This window comes from Alligator mississippiensis, chromosome 16 (genome assembly GCF_030867095.1).
Source record: "Alligator mississippiensis isolate rAllMis1 chromosome 16, rAllMis1, whole genome shotgun sequence".
Classification (NCBI taxonomy): domain Eukaryota; kingdom Metazoa; phylum Chordata; order Crocodylia; family Alligatoridae; genus Alligator; species Alligator mississippiensis.
Genome location: NC_081839.1, coordinates 27,011,861 through 27,033,325, shown reverse-complemented (window position 1 = coordinate 27,033,325; position 21,465 = coordinate 27,011,861). Strand labels below are relative to the sequence as shown.

The window sequence follows — 21,465 nt, the reverse complement described above, 5'->3', positions numbered from 1 at the left end:
ATCAACCATCCTTTAAATCTGCCACACTTTATATTGCCAGCAGTAGAATGAGGATTGAAAGCTAAAGATCTTTTTCCCAAAAGGTTTCAAGACATTGCAAAAGTCTCTTCCATCCTCCTGCTCCCAGCAGTTGAGCAGAGTTAAAAAAAAAAGCCCATCAGAATTGAAGCTCGGTTTGGCTGGCAGTCTTCCCTCTAACCATCCACTGCTTCACAACACCATGCAATGAAGCTTTCTGGATTGAATGCTTTCTGAATAACCTACTTGTCTGACTAGCGAGGTATTTGCCCTCGCTGCTGTAGTATCCAAGCTGCTTACACACTTCAGTGAGTTCGTGTTCACCCAGCTGCCTCTGAAGATGGGGGGGGGGGGGGAAAGTTCATCCCTCCATTTTATAGACGTGCAAACTGAAGCCGTGAAAGCATTGCTGCAACCCTTGTGGTTGCATCACGGGTCTCCACGCGTCCTGAGTTTTACATACAGACCCAGCTGGGTGGAGACGCATGCTTTTGTGAGAAACTCTTCTTGGCTTTCATAAGAAAACACCAACCTGGCTCTTCACTATGGTAAAGAAAGCCACGTGTGCATGTTGGGTGCGGACAGACGTAGAAAAAAGAAAAACCTCAAACAGCGGTTTACCAGAAGAGGAATCACATCAGTTTGACCTGGCTCCCCAGTATCTGTGTAGCTCATGTGCTTCAGCGGGGCTTTTTGATGCTTTTATCTAATAGCTGGATTGATTTAATCAGTTATTAGATAAAAGTGCCAACAAGCAGTGCTGAAGCGCGTGAACTATATAGATGCCAGGCAAGCTGGGCTAAACCAACGTGATTCCTCTTCTGGGCTGCACTTGGCATGGGGGCATGCCAAGGTGGAAGTAAAGTGCTGGGTTTTTTTTGTTTTTTCCACATCTGTAAGCACCCATTGAGGCTTCAGAAGCCAGCTGGCAAAATGTACCATTAGAAATATCTCTCTATATATTTTCAAGCCAGTCTCATGATTTTGAGGGTCCAGCTTCCAGGTGTGAAACCCCTAAAGCTGGCTCACAGCCTCCGTTTTCAAAGAAGCCTCTGGTGTTAAGTGCTTTGGTATTTGGTTGGCCTTTTCAGTTGTTCTAGGCCTGATTTGCAAAGCCGCTGATCAGCCGCAGCTGCACAATGTCAGCCCCTCTGAAAATCGGGTGCATTTTGAGCACAGGCACCCAAAGTCAGGGTCGTTGTGACTTGCCTGTAGTGAGACAGAGCTCTGAAATTGCCTCTGATTCCTATCTTCTCTCCCCGGTTTCTGTCCTGGTGAAGCTCAGGTTCATTTATTTATTTGAATTGTCCTGTAACAAAACTGGACCAATTTAGAAGTCAAGCACCAAGGCCACTTGGGCCAGAAAGGCAAAAATCAACTATCCAAATTGACATGGGGCCAGAGGGGCAGATTATTCAGAAAACATATATCTCTCTAAGAAGGCTTCACCTTCATCCCCTCTGCTAAGAGCAAATTAGTGATAGATCTCACTTGGTAGGAGGCTTAAGCTAGTGCTTCTTGAAGTGGGAAACCAGAGATGAGTTTCATGCTGAGCGAGGAGCCTCTGGAAGCAGAAGTGCTGGCTTGGGTGCATGTGTCTGCTTTTGGAGGGTGAAGCGTGAGTTTGTTCTTAGGTGGCAAAATCACTTTGAGGGCACTGGGTGCTGAGAGCAAGACAGCAGGGAACAACCAAGTTGTTGTGGCAGGTCAGATCTTGGGTCAGCAGGGGAGACCTCCAGCCTAACCCTGGGTTTGTGGGGGGCAGGGAGCCTTTCTGCTTCCAGACTTTTAAGCTAGGTACAGACATTACACTTTTACCAGTATAAGTGATCAGAAGCTGGTCTATACCTGTAACCAAACAGAAGTTTGGCACATGTGGACTGGTTTAAAAATGGCAAAACCCACGCTAAGATTTGCTCCCACCACCACCACCAAAGGGCGAAAGTGTGTTCTGTTCGCTACCTATCTAAATGATGCTGCTAACAAAAAACGGTGAACCTTAAATCAGTTCTTTCCTGGGTTTTTGAATGTCTGTGCCTAGCCTTCAGCTGCCAGGATCCCAGCTGGGTCTTGACACTGAAATAAAATAGAAAATCCAAGCAGGCTGGAAAGCAGCCAGGGTCTAAAATTCCCCCTATCATCCAGAGTCACCCTTGTGCATGAGTTAAATAAAACAGTTGAAACATATGGGACCTTTTGGCCTTTCTGAGCACCTGGGGTGGGTGTGGGTTGTGGAGGGCCCAGGAAAACCTTTGCATTTCTGCTCTTTGGGGACAGGAGAGCCATGCCAATCTCACATTCAAGTTGTGCATGAGAGAGGGTACTGCAGGGGAACCATCTCACATGCAAGTTTGCATGAAGGTACTGCAGAGCTGAGATCCTGAACTGCAGGCAGGACCGCGCTCTGTTCATGGACAGAAGTACAATCCAACTGTCTAAAAATAAAGCAACTCATCAGCTGTAAAGGCCACCTGCCTAGGATAAAAATCAAGCCAGCTACCAACAGCAACAGGTTAAATGAACAAGGGTCACAAACAGCAAGAATGGCTCCAAAAGCAAATGGGCTGAGCATTTTCTTAAATTCCAGTTTACATGGGGGAAAGAAAGCAGGGGGTTAAGAATAAGGGAAAGTATTCCTACCATCCCTTCCTTCTTTCTACCCCTTCCCCCTACAATTTTTTTTTTCCTTTTCTTTCCCCTCTTTTGGAGCTTGTGAATCTTGTTGGGTAGGAGCCTGTCTCCCCATATATCTAAGCCATGCAGAATACTTTTGGGTACTATGAAACCCTACCACAAGGCAGTTAACTAAAGGGCCCCATCCAAAACCAGTAGGAATTCGGGTGACTTCAGTGGATCTTAGATCTGACAGTAATAGCACCTAGGGGATTATTTCTCTTGTCAGTGAGAAATTACTAAGTGCCTGGCTCTGGTCCCAGCTGTGAAGCATCAGTGCAAATCTGAAAAACTCAATGGCACAGACTCCAGCACCCACTCACAAGTGGAGCATGCCCCCAGGGGCCCCAGAGTTTGGATACTGGCTGCTAGCACATGCTTGACCCCATGCTACTGCATCTTCACTGCTATTTGTTAACGGTGCTAGCCAGGTTAAGCTAGAGGCATACTAGTGTATGCTATAATCACTCCTTCATTTCACAGTAGAGCTACCTTGTGAAGTTCCACAAGGTGGTGAGATCTGGTGTTTTGATCTGAGCTCACCCACGATACGTGTAACACATACTTTTTCACCTATATGATGAGCCCAGGCTGGTGTCAATTGTTTAAGCTAATACCGTGAAGTCATACAAGGCACCTCTCGGCAGCAGGGGCACGTGTTTTAATAGTGAACTGACCCTCAGTTGCCTCCTGCTTATAAAACTTTGCTGAGAAGTAAAGGTAAAAAGAGAGTTACATCTAGAGCATTTCCAATTGCAGGAGGTGCCAGCAAGTCAAATGTTCCTCCTGCACTAGCTGTGCACCATCGCCCTTAGAAAGGAGGAAGACTTGGGAAGAGAGTGTGCTGTCTCTTGGGAGGATGGGATATCCCAGGGGTTTCAAACATGCCTTGACTGATGCTGTATTTCCTGTGTGGGAGCAGCACTCAAAGAGGAGCCCATAACCAGCATGAATAATTCAGTACTGAGCCACTTCAGGTGTGTGGTCCCATAGCAAAAGGATGGAGACTACCAAGTGTGGCAGATGCCAGTAATGTGTACTACCAGCTCAGGCATTGCTCCTAATTCTCTCTCTCTCTCTTCTAGTACCCCCTCAGATCATAAACATCTCATCAGACATCACCGTGAACGAAGGCAGCAGTGTAACCCTCATGTGCTTGGCCTTTGGGAGACCAGAGCCTACCGTGACATGGCGACACCTGTCCAAAAAAGGTAGGAGAATGGGAGGTGGGGGACATCTGGGCTGACTCTGAACAGAGATGCTGAAATGCACTGGGGTTACCAAGAGCGATTGCTCAGGGCATCTTCCTTTGTGTTTCCATATGTGCTGTGTTGCCTTTAGTCCTTCACTGGTAGTTTTTCATGTGGTTTTAATGATGGAGCCTTGGCTAATTCCACAGAGAAGCTGGATTCAGGACCCCTATGGGTATATTTATGGCTCTACCACCAAGTCTCTGCATTGCCTTGGGCAAGTTACTTCATCCTTCTCTGCCTCAGTTTCCCGAACCATAAAGTGTAGGTCATTGTACTTACCTACTTGGAGGGATGCTAACTTTTGTAGGAATGATTGATGTGTCTGGGTCAACTGTGCTAAATAAACAGAAGTGCTTGCAAGTATACTATGGGAGCAAAATAAAGTAATAGGTGGATGCTATTCCCAGGGCAAATAGTTGGATGCTATTCCTGTTCCAAGGAAGAAGGGTGGTACCTATAATGTGCAGAAGTAAAGACCTCTTGTTTATATTAATAATGCCTTCTCTGCCTATCTCTTCCCCCTCCCCCCAAAAATCACCCCAACAGTTTATGGACATTAATAGCTGAATGATCTGAATCTATGGACATTAATAGTTGAATGCTCTCAATCTACTGGTGTCCTTATTTATCCATTTACAATGGGGAAAAAGGTTGAACCCCAGAGAGGTAAAGTGGCTTGCTTAAAGGTGTGTGTTGAATTTGTGGCAAACCTGAGGAAGTGTTAGAAGTCCCAGTTCCCAGGGTTTTTTTGCTCTCACCACTACACTTGCTCTTTTCTTCAAGCTCTGACATTTCATAGGCTGTCCCAGGAACACTCTGGAGTGTGTGTTACTATTACAATATAGGAAACACTTCCGGACATCTCAAATGCTTATACCAGGTATGACATATATCTGTGGTGATAATTCATGCAGTAAGACCCTAGTCTTGCTTCATCACCACTGCCTGACTGCCTCTCCAGCCACCTGGATACCCAGTATTTCCCCTGATACACCTCAGTGGGATAAATTAATATAGACCCTCAGTCCAGGTTAGAGGGCAGTCCCTCTAAATGCCACCCCTTCTCACATCAGAGGGGTCCTAGTCCACTCTCCTAAAGAGCCGTTGTCTCTGGCCAGCAGTGCAAGCAGCCAACCCTTCCCCAGTCAAGCTGCCTAGCATTGGATAACTCCCATTCCCTAGTCCCCTTACAGCCACCCTATGCCTCTCAGCTTTTAACAGCTTAAGTCATTTGTGGCTCCCAAAATCTGCCAACACTCTCAAACCTTCAACCATCTCAAGTGAGGTAGTCCACATCCACAGGACTGCTGTTCTTAGCAACCTTCCCCAGCATTCATCCCACCCAGTGCAGCCCTCTAATAGCCCTTGTACCCCATCCAGTCCCACTCCAGGCTTAGGTACTGACTCCTCACTCCATCTACCCCAAGGGCAAATGACTAACTCATCCTGCTTATATACCCAGGAGAGGGGCTGGGGCTGGGGCCAGATCCATGCCTGCAGGCTTCAAAGCATAGGCACCCTTCCTTTCCCCTTCTCTGTAATGGGGCCACAGGCCTCCCGTTACAGTGTGCATGCGCACAGATACATGCATGCCCTGTTTCCTGCTGTCAGTGAGCAGAGAGTTAAATGATCAGGGATGAACAGCATGCCATGTTGCTCTCCTATCTTCGACATGGCCTGGCAGCTGCATCCACTTTAATATGAATCAGTAAGCATAATTTTTTAACTACACTAGCCCCAGTGTGTCTGAGCACAGCGGGAAACCTGGATAAAAGGACATTGTCACTGTTGTGCTCATGCAAGTAAAGGACTAATAGCTCTGGTTGGAGGTGATGAACAGACTGCACGGGAGCTGTGCAATCCACACCCACGCAGTGCGGCAACAGGCTCTAAAACCATCCTATCCTGCAGCTCAGCCCCTGGGGTCCAACGCCCCATTTGGCTCTGCAGATGCATCTCATTTCTTTACCTGATGCGTAGTTCTCATCGGTTACGCCAGCTGTGGAATGGCGCCTGTCATGGGTAATGATTGATGTGGAGGCTCTGTCGGGTGTGCAGGAGCAGTATTAAACTCTGCGTGCTTGTTGTCTGCTCACATCCCAGCTCTTCCCAGGCAAGGCATAAATAAGACTTTTGCTAGGACTCGGCACATCTGGGTCCAATTTTAGGCTTGGCCATAGATTTTTCCATGTGACTTTGGGCAAGTCAGTGCCTCTGCATCTCACTTCTCTATCTAAAAACTGGAGTACTAATATCTCCATCCCACACCCTTTGGCCTGTCTGGATAAGAGTCTTCAGTGCAAGGGACTCTCCCACAATGCATCAATGCAGTACCTCGCACAAGGAAGCTGTCAGCTTGATGACCCCTGTTAGGTGCTACTGTAATGCAAATCATCATCACAGTCTAGGGAGCTTGCTCTGATCTTGTGACAGCAGAACAGGGCTTCTGAATGTAAATGCTCATTTCCCCACGGGAGAGCTTAGTTCAGGGGTTAATTGATCTGAACTGTCCCTCCTCCTTGTATCACAGTCATTTTCCTGCCCTGATCCAGGTAGATATCTGAGGCCTTTGATGTCAGGAATGCCTTTGATATCCCACGTGGAGGTGGACATCCAGTACGCAGGGGCTGGGACTTTCTGTGAATGGAAACATGGTCTTGCTTTCAAACAAAGATCATGGCCCAGAGCAAAGAAACCCTGTGGGCCTGACTCTGCCACCTCTGTAGTGGAAAGTGGGTGAACTTCACAAAGGCTGAGACAGTTCGGATGATGTAAATACTTGCTCTGGCACCAGCAAGTCAGTTATGGAGGCTGGGCAGGCCTCATGCTTCTGTCTGAAGCGCAGCACCTCTGGGGTCAGGAAAAGATTTCTTTCTGCACATCCTTGGCATGGCATAATTGGCGAGGCGTTTGTGTAATGGGGTAAAGTGACTCCTTCCCTTAAGACATCAGGGACTGGCTATAGCTGGCAGTTGTCTACTGAAGGAGACAGACCGGTAATGTGACCTGATTCATTGACTCCTAGCTGTACCTTTTACTGGTTTATTTTTACAGCTTGCTGTCTTTGCACAGGAGCACAGCACACTCTTGGAGGAGGGAGGTGGAAGGTAAATAAGCCCCTGGAAGTTCATTTGCCCATATGAGTCTACTTGTGTCAAGGGGTAGGGCAGCAGGCTGGCCAGATTGCTACCAACTGGCCCACGTTACCTGAGTTAGGGTGAAATGACACGTTCCACTTAGACCACGCTGAATGATGGGCAATGATAAGCGGCATGCCCATGCTGTGGGCAGTGGCACCTTAAGGGTTAATGCCATTTCTTGCCTGCATGGCTCTGATTTGCCAGCAGGGGCATGGCTAGGAGCCCGAGCACCTGGGCTCTACCCCTGCTGTGCAAGGGAAGGGCTGGGAGTGGTGCATCCTGGGATGCTGGAGGACTGCAAATTGCTTGTTTTATCTTCATGGGGGGGACAACTAAGACAAGCTAGGCAGAAAGGCCCAGAGTCAACCCTTGCTTGTAGTGGCATAACTTTTAGCTTGGTTGCCAGTGGCTACACCTACTCCCACCTGGTCCTGGTTGCTTTTCAGTGCTCAGCAGGCTACTCAGCAGGATAGATACCTCCCTGTCTGTCCTTGGGCTTCTGACTGCCTGCTCCTGGTTACCTGTGCCCTGGGTCTTGTTTCCTAACTTCATTTTTCTTCCAGACCTTTATCCTCTGACAGCCAGCTCCTGGCTTAGATATGCAGTTGTCCAATCCATGTCCTGACCCTGTACAGCTATAGCCTGCTCCAGACCTGGCTTGGGTCCCTGCTCTCTGTTCCTGCTCCCCCTCCCCACCCTCTCACCTTGGCCTGCGCTCCTACCTGGGGTGACTGCCCGCCTCCTAATGGTAGTCCTAACAATTTGGCCAGTTCTCTCCATTCTGTCTCTTTGAAAACCAGTGACAGTGAAATGCTATATATGGTTCAGAGAAGTCCTTGAGATAACAGGTTATATCCAGGTCTTGGGTGTATGCATCGGCCCAACCCCTTCTTTAGGATTCGGGGAGGAGAACCCGACCCAGTGTCTGTTGAGTTTCTTTAGCTGTATAAGAAGGTGAGTTCTCATAAAAGATGCTGGATTGATGGCCCTGGAGACTGAAGTAGCTCTCACTGAGTGAATGTTGTGTGGCCTGTGTGAATATGTCCTGGTCTTGTTGTGTGTTGTCCACACTGCAGACCCACCTACCCTGACTGGTCCCCTCCTTGGCATTTTTAGCAGTGTGGTCCCTCAGCAATAGGACTTGAAGGCTCAGCTCTTGTGTCCCTGGGGCTGGTCCTTGCATGAATGCCTGGTTTACCTGGAGAATCGCTGGGACACAGATCCCCACCACACCTCGACCCTCCTGTGAGAGCACTAGCTCTGGGGGTGAGGAGATCGGTCTCCATGTCCTGTATTGTCACCATGATACTGCCAAGGCTGCCAGCAGTGGATCAGTTAGCTTCAGTGGGTTTTGTGGTAGGGATATTCATTCACTGAGAAGAGGACCAACCCATGCAGGCCACCAGACATTTACCAGTGGTAGCTACTAAAACCAGCCAGATGCTAGCTGGTCCCTGGGAGGAGACAGCGTCTGCTGTCAGTGAGCCATGGGGCCAGTTTCCCTGAGATAACTGTGTTCTCAGTGTTTAGTGCAGAGCTCTGAAACGTATATACAGCCAAAACACCTGATTTGCCCTGTGTACCAAGCCCTGGATGCTAGTTGGGGGATCTGCCAAAGAACCTCCTTGCAAGGAGGCTAGAGCGCTGACAGCCAACTGCTGGTACCCTGTGCTAGTAGGAGTGTAGCACTTGCCGGTGCTCATTCACTCCCAGCTCTCCTGCAGTCTCCTCGCCCACTGCAGTCATCTCTGTTGTGCCTTGTGGCAGCCCTGCCCCTGCCCCCTAACTAGCTTTTTCCTTGAGACCCACTTCCGTTTAGCACTTCTCCACTTAAAATGTCAGAACAGATCTTGCTGATGCTTGCTTTGGGCACTTGGGGAAGCAGCATCTATTCCACTCAGCTGGAGAATCAGCTTTCTCCTGGACCTACCTTATTCCAATAGCCAGGACTCTTGTTCAGAATAACGTGTTTGCTCTTTCATCTTGTCCGTCATTAGCAATCATCATAAATCGCCTACTGTATTCCAGGGACCGTCTCCTGTCCTGTCTCCCCTTCCCTACCCTGTACCCCATATCTTGGGTTTCTAATCTGTATAGAGCCCCCAATAACTGGGGGGAGAACATGCTCCAAGCAATCCAGTGCTCGCTGCTTCACCTGCTGGGCATATCTTGAATCTTGGAGGCAGTGGAATCAAGCAGGGAGGATTGGACCCTCTAGCTGTAATGCAGATTTTAAGCTTTACGCCTATCCATGTTGCCTGGGCCATTTTGAAACGAACCCTAATACACTCAGCACAGTGGTGTGATGCCTGTTGTGTAAAATGAAAGTGGCCAAAACATGCATGACAAACCAATAAAAAATGTACAGTGCATGTACCTTAGCATCAGAACTCCATTTTTACTGCTCACGCGGTGGTAGGTGTGTGGCATGCCTTTAACGTGGATTTTGTACACATATTGGCATGCTCATTGTGTGTTGTGCCTACTGATCCGTTTCCTTCTTGAGTTTTGGTACATGTGTCATATGGTAAATTCCTCTCTAAAACTGTAACTCTAGAATAAGTTTTATTTTTCTCCTAAAGACAAGGTTTAAACGAGTGTAACTTCAGGCAAGAATTTAAAATATGATACATATACTAAAATACAGAATATGGATTGCAAAACTGGAATAATTTGTGTTCTAGTTAAAGTAATTGGTTCATGCCAAAGAGATATATCTACTAAGCATATGATATAAGCATGTAACAAAACATCCTTAACCTGTTTTAAAACATGGATAGCACTTGTACAGAACTGCATGCTACATGTACTAACGCATGCTTAACATAAGATTTATTACATGTACTAAATCATAATTGGTGGAACAAATGTCAAAATATGTGTAACATAAACCAATTTCTCTCTGCAGGCAGTGAAGTAAGACATCTTTACAAATGCTTGAAATCCCTAGTATGTATTTAGTTGATCCTAAATACATATTTATATAAGCCTGCAGATCTTTTTGAAGGCATCTTGCCTTCTGGTAAATGCTTTAAGTCACTTTTTATAGACCTTACAGGAAAAGATTTTTTTTCCCCCTTAAACAAGAGACTTAACTTCAGAAAGTTGTTAGCATTGCCGTTACACTAGAAACAGAAGAAAGCAGGGGACATCCTGGATTCACACTGACCATCTGTGCTTAAACCCAGCTGACTTTTATATCCTTTTCCCTTTGTTTTCATGGCTTTGAATTCTTAACTTCCTGTCTCTTGTCAGTGTTTTGCCTTCTTCCCTCTCCCTAATTTATATTTAAGCACAGGAGCCTTATATTTAAACGTGGCCTCGTGATTTTGGCCATTACCATTTTTGTGCGTCTAAATTGAGGGACCTGATTTCCGGGAAGCACCAAGCACCTCTCCCCTGAGAAGCAGGCCCTTTTAGTTTCTTTTCCATTGGACACCCAGTAATTGAGGTAGCAGAAATCACAAGGCATTTTTGAAAACTTAGACCAAGAGGGTTTTTTTGTTATTTTTGTGTATATATATATGCATTTAATCCACGATACAATCTAACATTGATTCATGAATGGGAGTGCTCTCCCCAGCTGCAGCCCTAGAGAGGAGAAACAGCCCAGTGGTAAGGGGGTTGACTCTCCTGTGCCCTGCCACAGATTTCTTGTGAGACTCTGAACAAGTCACTTAGCTTCTCTGTGCCTCAGTTTCCCATCTATAAAATGGGGATAATCACACTTCCTTACTTCACAGGAGTATGACAGGGTTATATTAAAGCTTGAAAAGCTCTCAGATGTTGCAGTAATGCCTTAAATGACTGGGGGATGAAAACGCTCCAGTTCAGAGAGCTATTGAAGCTTGTCAGAGCCAAGGTCATTCTCTTGCTAGAGATGCAAAGACTCATCTGGGCCAGAGGCATCTTTGAAGCTGCTGTCATTAGTTCTCACTCCTCTCAGCATCAAGGGGCAGCCTTGCAGGCCTGTGCCAGTAATGGCCTTTGGAGAGTTGGATGTGCACTCATAGGGGGATGCTGCCGGCTGATGATCTTCCCTAGTGCCTTTTGCTGCAGCACTCTTACAAGGTCCGAGCATTTCCCAGGTTTCACATGGGATTCACATAGCACAAAGAAACACCCCTGCTCCAGCCTGCTTGGCACTTCTGCTACTCTTCTCTGATGGGACCAGAACAGACAGAAGTCCTCAAAAGTGACACGTTATTGAATCCTAATAAAGGCAAGGATCTCTGCAAACAATAATGAATTCAGCTTCACAAGCCCTTCTGGGCAGGAGGTAAATCTTATTTTATACATAGAAACTAGACGGGAGTAAAGGGCTTGAGAAGTGAAGTGACTTGCCTGGAATCACAGAGCAAACCACGGGCAGAGAAAAACCCACAATTCCTGGCTCCGCTTGGACGATGCAACTCTTCATCCCACATGTGAGAGAGAACTTGTTTTCCCGTGTGGATGAGTCTGCAGTAGGAGACGTTTTGGGCAGCTTTGCTGTTCCACACCTGCTCCTATTTATATTGCATGGTATCATATTTAGAAAAGGATTTGATTTTTTTTTCTCCCCTCATTTAATTCCCAAGCAAAAACAGAGCGATTAGTGAGCACTGCTAGAATCCACGGTTTCCAAAGGGAACAGATGCATTGAGAGGACCTGCCAAGCTCAGTGATGTTGCTACATGTTTGCTTTAAAGTTAGGGTCTGCTCATCCCTACACAGGCAGCTGCAGCCCTCCTGCTTCTGCTCTGACGTATTCTGCATGTCAGTTCTCATTGACCTGAAGAGCTGATTGCATTAATTGAATTTAGGCCTGGGCCCGGGAGCCTCAAGACACTCCGGGCAGCTCTTTGATCGTGCCTTGACCCTGCTGTTAATCGTTCGCCCCAACAGGTGTTTGCTGACGTCTCGACTTGTATCTGATCCGTGGCACCTTTGCTATCCTAGTCTGTCCCACCTGCTCCTTTCCCAGTGCACCGCAGAGCCCCTTTGCTGTGCTGGTCCTGGACGTGCATGGACACAAACTAATTTCTACCCAAACTTTTCAACCGCCCCATTAAGTCACCCGTTCCATAGTCCTGGTCACTGCACAGCTCTGCCAGCGTCTGTCAGCCCCCAATGAACGCACATTCGCTATGCTATTCCTGAACCCCCATCTGTCTTCCCCACTGTGTTTCAGTGACTCACTTGGTATATACAGCACCCTCCTTCCGTCTTCCTTTTGCTGTCTTCCTGCTCAGATTTTGCCTGATCCAATGTTGTGGCATAGCATACGCTTTCAAATTGGTCTATATATCAAATGGCAATAAATGGAGACCTAACAAACTCCTCTCACTTGTGACCTGTGCTAGGCTCCAACACAAACAACTAACGAGTGACATCTAATGTGCTGACCTGCTGTGTCATCTAGTCTTGTTATTTCCTCCTTTTTTTTTTCACTCTCCAAGGCTACAAGGCTCTCTGCTTTCCCATCTGAAGACCTGTTTAGAGGCTAATTAATCCCCTGAGAGTGAGAATGAGGTGGCTGAGATGAGAAATCAAGGTTATTCATATCTTGCTCAGTAAAACAGTTATGGGCAAGCAAGCTGTTCCTTGCACATTTTTTGCAAAGCAAATTTATGTTCACTAACTTTGCTTCTTGTTGTAAATGAGAAGTGTAGGAAGGTCTAGCAATGCGCTTTTTACCAGATGGGCCCCCATATGCTTCGCCTCTCTGCATGCATCCGTTTTAGCTTTGGCATGCACATATGCCTGTATTTTTGCAACTTAACAATATTAAAACTAATTCCATTTATGCTCCTTTTGGGTTAGTTGATTGAGTCGTAAATTTTTTGGAATATCTTCCTTGGGAGACTTTTTTTTTTTTCCTTAATCAAAGCCAAAAGAGGGCTAAGCAATCTCCCTGCAGCTTAGGAGATGGATGCAGTGTGCATCCAGGGAACAGAACCAGTCACACCTGGGCTTTCTAGGCTCACACCCAGTCCCCAGGGCACAGTGCCTCTTATCTGCTCCCCCCTTCTTATGCACTTGGGGGAGGGGAAGGAGATGGGGGTACAGCTGGAAAGGTTGTGAATACCATGGACAGAAAAATAATGCTGTTATGGCATCAGCAGGTGTCGGCAGGTGGCGCTGTCACATGCAGTTTTCCAATTTCCCTTTTTCTTAGTGTGCAAACAAGTTTTGCCTCTTAGGGCGACTTGCTGTGCTGCTGTCGGCTTTGCATTATGCACAAAGTTTGTGTAGAGGCAAACTCAGGAAAGCAGAAGCTGTGTCAGCAGCAAGAGAGTTTTCTGGGCCCTGGGCTCAGAAATCAGCCCTTGAGGTGGACTTGCTCCCTGGGTTGAGATTCTGGAAGAAGGGGATTGCCCTGCATGCTGTTTGAACATTTTAGTTCATGCATGAAATAAGTTAGATATCAAGCCAAGGCTGATTTTACACCACTGATTTCTCTGCTGCTGGAAAGTCCATCTTTAAGGTCCTGGACTTCCCTTCCTCCTTGAAAGGGGTGCAACTCCAGTGTCAGAAGAAGGGGCAACAGCATAAAAGAAAAGCAGGACCTAACCCCTACCTTGAAATCACCTTGGGATGGCATCCTTCCTCTCAGTGGAGCTCATAGGGAGATGTGGCATTTAAATACAAACACGGGGCTTGAAGGGATCTCCTGGAGCAGTGAGTCTAATCCCCTGCTGGGCTACGGAGTCCCTTTTATTAGTTAATCCAGGTCCACCTGAAAGATTGTTTTGGCCCCTAATGCTCTGCTCGAAAGGCAGTAGCAAAGCCACACTCTTCTGGTTAGAATAATCTCCAGCCTAAATATATTCACGTCCAGGTTATCCCCATTTGATCTTGTGCCAACATTATCCTTTAGCTCAAATAGCTCCTCTCCCTCCCACCTTCCCTCCCTCCATTCCTCCCCTGCTGTATTTAGAGAATAGAATTATTGCCAAAATGAAGATCCAATGAGGAAAAAAATAACCCACGCCAGTCACGTGAGGGGAGGGAGGTACCTGGCAAACAATCGCAGCTGACGGAGACTTGTCTACATTAGTGTGTCAATGTGATTGCTGTGATGCTCTCAGGCAGCTTCATTGCCCCACAGCATAAGGCAATATCAGGCAAGCTTTATGCAACTGTATCTGCATGAGGGGTCTGTGTGAGTGTAGTGACACTGAGACAAGTCTATGAAGGCCAGACCTTGGTGGTGATGATAGGTAGCAAGTTAAACATGAGTTAGGAATGGAGCCAGGCAGCCTGAAATACTGGATGGAGTTATAATGTGCATATGCAAAGGCGTGAGTCACCAAAGAGAGTGAGAATAACCCCTTTTTCTGCAGCTCTGGTGTGATCCTGGTGTGATCACACCTAGGAGATTGCTCCCAGACTGGGAGATGTTCAATAGCACAACACTGATTCAGGGGCTGGGGGGGGTGCTGTCCCACATAGAGATAGCAGCAGAGAATTGCAGATAGAGGGCCTCCTTCACCCCTTTCCAGCAACTGGTGTCATCATTCACAGCAAAGCAAAGTGGGCATAAAGGAGTATTCCTGGCAGTATGGATTGTGTGGCTGGCATCTAAGGGTAGGGCAGCATGTGTGGTTGAAGCTTAGGGCTGGTGCAGCTGTATTAGGCTCTCTTGCCAGAGATGGTAGAAGCTCCATTGCTTAGGAGTTTCCAAATTAGACTGAACCAAAGTGCTAGAAAGGCACCATATAACACAGCCTGTGAGAACTTGTCTGCCTCTTTTCCTCCCCTGCCCGAAATATGCAGTTGTTTCTCTTTACCTATCCATGATGTGAGCCAAAAAGCCTGTTCTCTAACCTATTGCAGCTAAAGAAGAAAAAAAGTGTTAATCTATTAAGCTTTTTAGTGCACATTTGTTTTTAATTCTATAAATTGTCCTTCTGCCCCATCTCATGTCACAGCAGGATGACTATAACAGATAGCGTTGTGCCTCGTCCCCCAAGGGGAAAACTGCGAATGGGCTTTTTCTTTCCCTTGCCCTCAATAGCATACAGACCCCAAGAGAGGCTTAAAGAACTGTACCTGAGTGCTTTGTTGAACCGGGGCCTTAGGGTGCATTCAGATGAGAGCGGTCATGCGGTATGTGACACCATGGAGCCCCCACTCTAAGCTTTATCCAGCAGCTTGGCTTTCTGTAGCGTTTCCCTCCAGGGCTTCCTGTGTCCGGTGTCCATGAAGAGGGTGGGTAGGCTGCTAGCAAGTAACTTGCAAGGTGCCTGGAGCAAGGAACAAGTCCACTTGTCCACCTCGGGAATGGTCACCCCGTGGACAGTTTGTGGTGTAACACATGTGGTTTTCCATTGATGGCTTTGCAGTCACCAAGCTGGATCTTTCTCCCCCTCTCAGCTCAAAGGAAGGGGAAAGGATAAAAAGAAGCAAAGAGGGGGAAAAAAAAGCCCTTAGTAGAGAGGTTTTTAATTGCAGTGGAAGAACCTGGCGGGGTCCAAGACGTGGCCCCTTTTCCATGCAGTATCGAGGTTGCTGGGGTGGGAAGCAGCCTCATTAAGTAGAAGAACCTTGAGTGTTACTTTATGTCTGGGCCACGCAGCTGGAGGCTTTATCAACGCATCACGCACACAAGCAGGCTAGGGTGGGTGGATGGGTGAGGTGGATTAATTTTATCTGCCTGTATCTAATGTGGAGAGCCCCAGGGTCCTCTCTCTCTAGTCGGCTCCTGTTAGCCAAGGGACTGTCATTAGTCAAATGAAGGGTGATCATTAAGGTTCTCTTGTGCTCTTAGCTGGCGTGCCCAGCTCAGCAATGACTTATTAGTGAGTTCCAGACCTCCTGGAGGGCCTGCGTGGTGGGTTGTAGTTTTTTAATGATTCTTCGGGTTATTTTGCTTCTTAAATGAGGCATTTGGATAATGAAATAGCCAGTGTCTCCTTAATCTTTCTCTCTCTGTTCCCAATCCACTCCTCCCACCTCCCATCTCCTCCCTTCTAGTCTGCCTGTATCTTAGCTCCCTACTTTGTCAAGCTAGTATTCCTTCCCTTCTCCCTTTGTGCTGGGTGTGTAAGTGTGTGCACGTGCACAGGTGTGTAAGTGTGTGCACGTGCACAGGTGTGCATGTGTGTGTATCCCACCATGATTTGGGTTTGGTGCGACAAAGCTGGACAGATGGCAGTCGTTGCAAATCCCCTGAGAAGCTGGTTGATATTTTTTAGAATATATTTGTTTTTTCCCTTGCAAAATAATACCCATAATATCGTGAGTGCATTCGTGGCCCCATTCATGGACTCAAGTGTGTTGGCTTTCCAAGCAAGGAATGTTGTTTCTAGCCTCTGACTGTCATTGCACCCTTCATCCCCCCCAAAACCACCCAGCTCAGCAACTTGCTGTAATGTCCTTCATGGTAGAGAAGAGACAAACCCTGCTGTAATGAATATTCACTGATGTTAAGACAGAGTTAAAGCTGAGGACACATATCAGTAATTTAAGCATAAAAAACAATATAGGGTTGTTGCAGATGTCCCTTAATTAAAAATGCAGCATATTTGGAGTTAATCCAAGCATGCTAAGGTAAGAAATACACAGATAACCAAATGACCTTAACTCTGCCCTGTAGTGACCGTACGTAGTTGTCATGGGGTTATGATGAAGGGAGTTTAGCATGTGTGTTTCCAACGTGGTCTTTTTTCAGCTCCCCAGGGACGGGGTGATAGGTATTGGGATTTGTGACCTTCAGATCTAAAGTGTCATATCTCACTGGCAACTCACTGAAGAGGAAACATTTGTATCTCGATCTAGTGAAGGTGCAGCAGCCTCCACTGTTGGCTGTTACTGGGATCTGAACCCAAACCTTAGACCCGACTGGGTGTCACATGTGGGGTGCGCTCTGAGTTACATGGGGCAGAGGTCTGAGTTCGTAGGTAAAGGCTCTACAGTTCCAGAAACAGTTGTCTGATCAGCAAGTCTTGCAAGCTGGTTTGCTGTCATGAGCTAAAATCTTTCCATACCAGAGCTTCATCTGTGCCCAGGCCTCTTTCCTTGTGCAGCACTCAAACTGACACCAAAGGAACAGGTTGGGATCCAGAACTGACCCCAAATTCCCAGGAGTTGGGCCCTGCAGTCCTGGTTACGGGTGAACCTGTCCCCAGAGAGTCATTTGGGAGGAGGAGGAGTCCACTCCCGAATGGCATCTGTGTTGGCTGCCAGAGAGGGCTGGCATCGATCAAGGGCACCAGTTCCCCACGCCTGCATCCTGGTGTATTTTTGGAACTTTTCCTCTTTGCAAATGTTGATTCTTGAGGGCAGCAATTCTTTTTTTCTCCTTTTTGGTGAGGGGAGGGAGGTGGAAGGAGAAATTGAGAGTCAGCCATGGTTACCGAATGTGAACGGGAACCTTCCCAAGCATAATTATAAGGGGATTGAGAATCATGACTGAGTCCTTGCCTCGTGTCTTTCCTTCCAGCGCAGCCGCTCTGAGACAGCCTCTTCCTTCTGCAAGCAGCTCTACTCCCAGCTAAGGGAAGGGACTCACCTATCCCTAAATGCCCTGGCATTGCTGAGCTGCTATTGGCTATGTAAAGCAAGGGGAGGGAGGTGCATTTCGCCTCTGCAATTACCCTTCACCATCTTCCAATCCATCCTCACATTTAAATAAAACTCTCAATTCACTTAACAATGGAAGGACTTAAGAAATTTGCATATTAAGTGCCAGTCACTCAGCTCAGAGATCTAATTAAAACCTTTTAAAATTTCCTTCCCCCCACAATCTCTTTTCATTTTGTTTTCCCTTCCTTTCCCCTGAGCCACTGACATATTGTAACTGTGTTCAGTGTCCCCATTCTGTCAGTGCCCATGCTGGGAGAGAGTGGGGGAGAAGGGGGGCAAGGCACTGGGGAAAATGGGGAACAAAAAACCCGGGATGTGAATGAGGAGAGAGTGGGGGCAGGAAGAAACGGGGAGGGGGAAACAGGAAGAAAGCAGACCAGACAAGAGTGAGTAAGAGGGTAGGATGGTGAAGAGGAAGAGTTGAGCAGCCTTTCCCTTGACTTCGAGGGGCTTTCGAGTAGGCCCGAAGTGTGGGGGAAGAGGAGCCGGAAAGACTGGAATTAAATGCTGGATCTCTCCTTCGGGCAAAGCCCCCACCAGGCTCCAGTGAAGTTGACTGGAGGCCTCCAGAAAATCTTGTGTGCTTTGTAAGATGCACAAGGGTCTGGCTCTGCAGTTGGCACACGTGTGCATGTGTGTGTGGGAGCATAAGATCTGGTGAGGGGAGGGGGAAGGTGGACAAGGCTTTCAGTTCCTGCCTTTAGACTGCAGGAGCACAGTCACACTGGGGGCACCAGGTCAGCATCCCACAACCACGGGCAGGACGGAGTCACCAGGAATGGGCACTTAGCCCCTGGCTTTGCAAATGAGACAGGCTGGTTTTGCTACAGGCTGTGCACGCTTTTCATTTCCAGGCACACACTTAGCGCAGATTTTTATGAAAAATTTGCCCCCTGGAAATCTGGTGGCAGGGCAGTTCGCCCCTTGCATTGCCCCTTGCATTGCAGCTGAGTTTTACCACTTTCATTTGCTTCCCCGTGCTCCTCTCAACTCCTCTTTGGCAACCGGCCTCTTTTTTTTCCCCGGTTATTTTGAAATGTCATGTCTCGGGCCAAATCAGTCGAATCAGTTCCAAATTCTATCAACTAAGCAGAGCTCAGTCGTTCAAGTTTGTGTGGCATTATCCCCAGCAAGTAATCCTACCTTCCAGACTTCAGCCTGGGGCTTCAGATGCTTGCAAATCCATGGCAGGCACCCTATGTGCAAGCCCCAAGCCTGGAGGCCTTGGAGTTCAAATTCCCCCCCGCCCTCCCCCCACTCGCCCCTAGCCAAAAGGCAAAAGAAGCAAGCTAGAGGGAAAGTCCAAAAGCAATACCCCACCTCCCCCTTTTAAAAAAAATATATATATATATATATAGCTATACCTCTACCAACCTGTTTTGTGCCTGCTGTGGTTCACTTGACAGTCCAGAACACACCTTTACAGTAATACCATTCTCAGTCCTGTTACAAAACCACATCCGCATTCCCGTGTGCCCACGTTCCCGTTTGCCCAAGAGCGATCCTCCTGCAGAGCTTCTGCATTTAACAGAGACATCCACCTCCGCCCCATCTCCTTAGGTTTATTTATAGCTAGGTGTGCCCCCCAGGGTACACAGATCTTAAATTCAAAGGGATTCCTCTATAATGGTTTTGTTAACTTCAGGATCCTGACAATAACAAGATATTTCTCACCTCATTAGAGCTTTCCTGGTACAATGAATGCAAAATTAATTAAAACCTTCCACCTAGTGTTTTATTATTCACCACCCTCCCCCCTCCCCATCAGAAACCCACATATAAAAATCATATTTATGGAGAGAATCAACCATTTGTGAAAATAATGCATAACGTGAAGATGTGCGAAAATATGCTAGAAATCAAACTAAGTAGGGCAGGGAGGAATATGTATTTCCATAAGCTCTGCTTGTCGGGGGTGAGGTGGGCTGGGGAGTGTGAGGAGCATTTTTAAAAGCATCTGTGTGTAGTTTAGACCCAGACTGATTGATTTATTAATTAATTATTGCTGTTAATTTGTATCACATTAGTACCTAAGAGCTGTAGCTGAGCTGAGATCAGGGCCTCCAGTGTGCAACATAATAGTTGGTATCCCAGAGGGGTTATAGAAAGGGAAGACAAAGGGGTGGGGGTGGAGGTGAGGCAGAGAGAAAAGCTAAGTCTTCTCCAAAGTTACAAGTTGGTTCACCCAGTACAATAGAAAACCCAGCTTGGTTTGTCTTTTGTTAGTTTTGGAAGTTCTGTTTTTAATATCAGTGAAAACAGATTAGCCCAGGTTTTTGCTTTGCCTCCATATGTTCCAAGGCTGAGCTGGACGCTAGGTGATCCCAGTGCAGAAAATGAGCATGGCTTTCTCTACACAGTAAACCTTGGTGGGACAGTTGACAAGTGGTGGGTAGGAGTGCCGAGCTGCATGGAGGTGAATTTTGCCCATTTGTAGTAAGCACCCGAGAGCAAAACTGACGTGACACAGAAATGAAGGTGACCCCTTTCCTTTCCTTGCCCACGAGGAGGACAATGAACAAACTAAAAAAGCAGCATGAACGATGGAAACTAAATTAGCTTTTAAGATGCATTCTCTGTAAATAGTGGGGACCCGATTTTGAATTCTTGCTGAAGCCAATGGCCTTGGGAATCAGGCCCAAGGGGTTTCTGTTCAGCACTTGTTCCTTAGGCAAGACATGGACTTCGACCTGATCCTGAAAGCAGGTCCATAGCCACAAATACTTAGTGTAGAGGATGCTAAGCTCTGCACCGTCAATGTTTTCAGGGCCGAGCCCTGAATTTGGCAGCTCTTTGGAGCTGTTGGTACAGACTGGAGGTTACAACCTCAGATGCCTAAAGTTAGGGACTCCATGACATGAGACCCCCAAATAAAGGTGGTCTGACAGTCAGACAGGCTCCCTTCATAGTGGCTAGGGACAGACATTACACATAAACTGGTTTTAGTGATCAGAAACTGGTTTAAACCTGTAACAGAACACATTCTGTGCACATCAACCAGCTTGAAAATGGCTGAAACTGGTTTGAGATAAACCTGGTCGAATGTAGTATCAGACTTAACTGATTTGGATCAAACCAGTTTATGCAGACCCCTTGCCGGTTTAAGTTAAATCAGACTCCCCCAGTATCCCAGCATGCTCTCTGGGCCGGGTGGGGCTCTATGCTCCCCAATAGGGCTTGCCCCTCCCCTCTGCTCGCTGGCTACAGCTCCCCCCCATCCCCCTCACCACTCCCTGCTAAGCAGGAATTCCCCCCCTTCCTTGTGCCTTGCTGAGGAGGTGTCTGTGTATTAGCTAGCAGACCACATGCTGGCTATCCTCAGCGCTGAATCTACAGGCAGAATCAACAGGTAGCTGTTAATGTCCCTCTGTTGTTTTCTTAATGGGGTGATAAACACTGTTATCAATTCGCTGCTGGGCTAATCAGAGTATGGGGGGGGGGGTCTGGCCACGCTCCCCCCCCATCAGCTCAGTGCTGTGGAAGGGACGCTGCTGTAGCACCCTCCCAACTTCTAACTTGAGCCACGACAGGCATGTGCCTACATGTCTGGGATGTCTGTGGAGTTACAAACCAGTTCGGCCTGGCCAGGTTAAATTAACCTACAAAAATTGAATCAATTCAGGCTCAGACTTTTTGAATGTCTGTCCCTAGCCAGTGTGTGTTGGGAAGAGATGAAAGCTGATGAGACCAAGCATTCAAACATCACAAAAAATCCTCCCAAATTAAAAACCAGTGATTTGGAGTGTCTTTCTATTTTCCTTCTGGATTTTGAGTTTGGAATTTCTGTTTTCTTGCTTCTTTCTACACCC

The 21,465-nt window shown here is 47.2% G+C and overlaps 1 protein-coding gene across 8 annotated transcripts in view; it reads left to right on the top strand.

Moving 5' to 3' along the window:
• Positions 1–21,465, top strand: part of LOC102574673 (opioid-binding protein/cell adhesion molecule) — a 749,440-nt gene that overhangs the window by 661,557 nt on the left and 66,418 nt on the right. For all 8 annotated transcript variants that reach the window (XM_059719855.1, XM_059719858.1, XM_059719859.1 and 5 more), the window contains one exon: positions 3,777–3,902. In XM_059719855.1, coding sequence (XP_059575838.1) covers positions 3,777–3,902 — 126 coding nt within the window. The remainder of the gene's footprint in view (positions 1–3,776; positions 3,903–21,465) is intronic.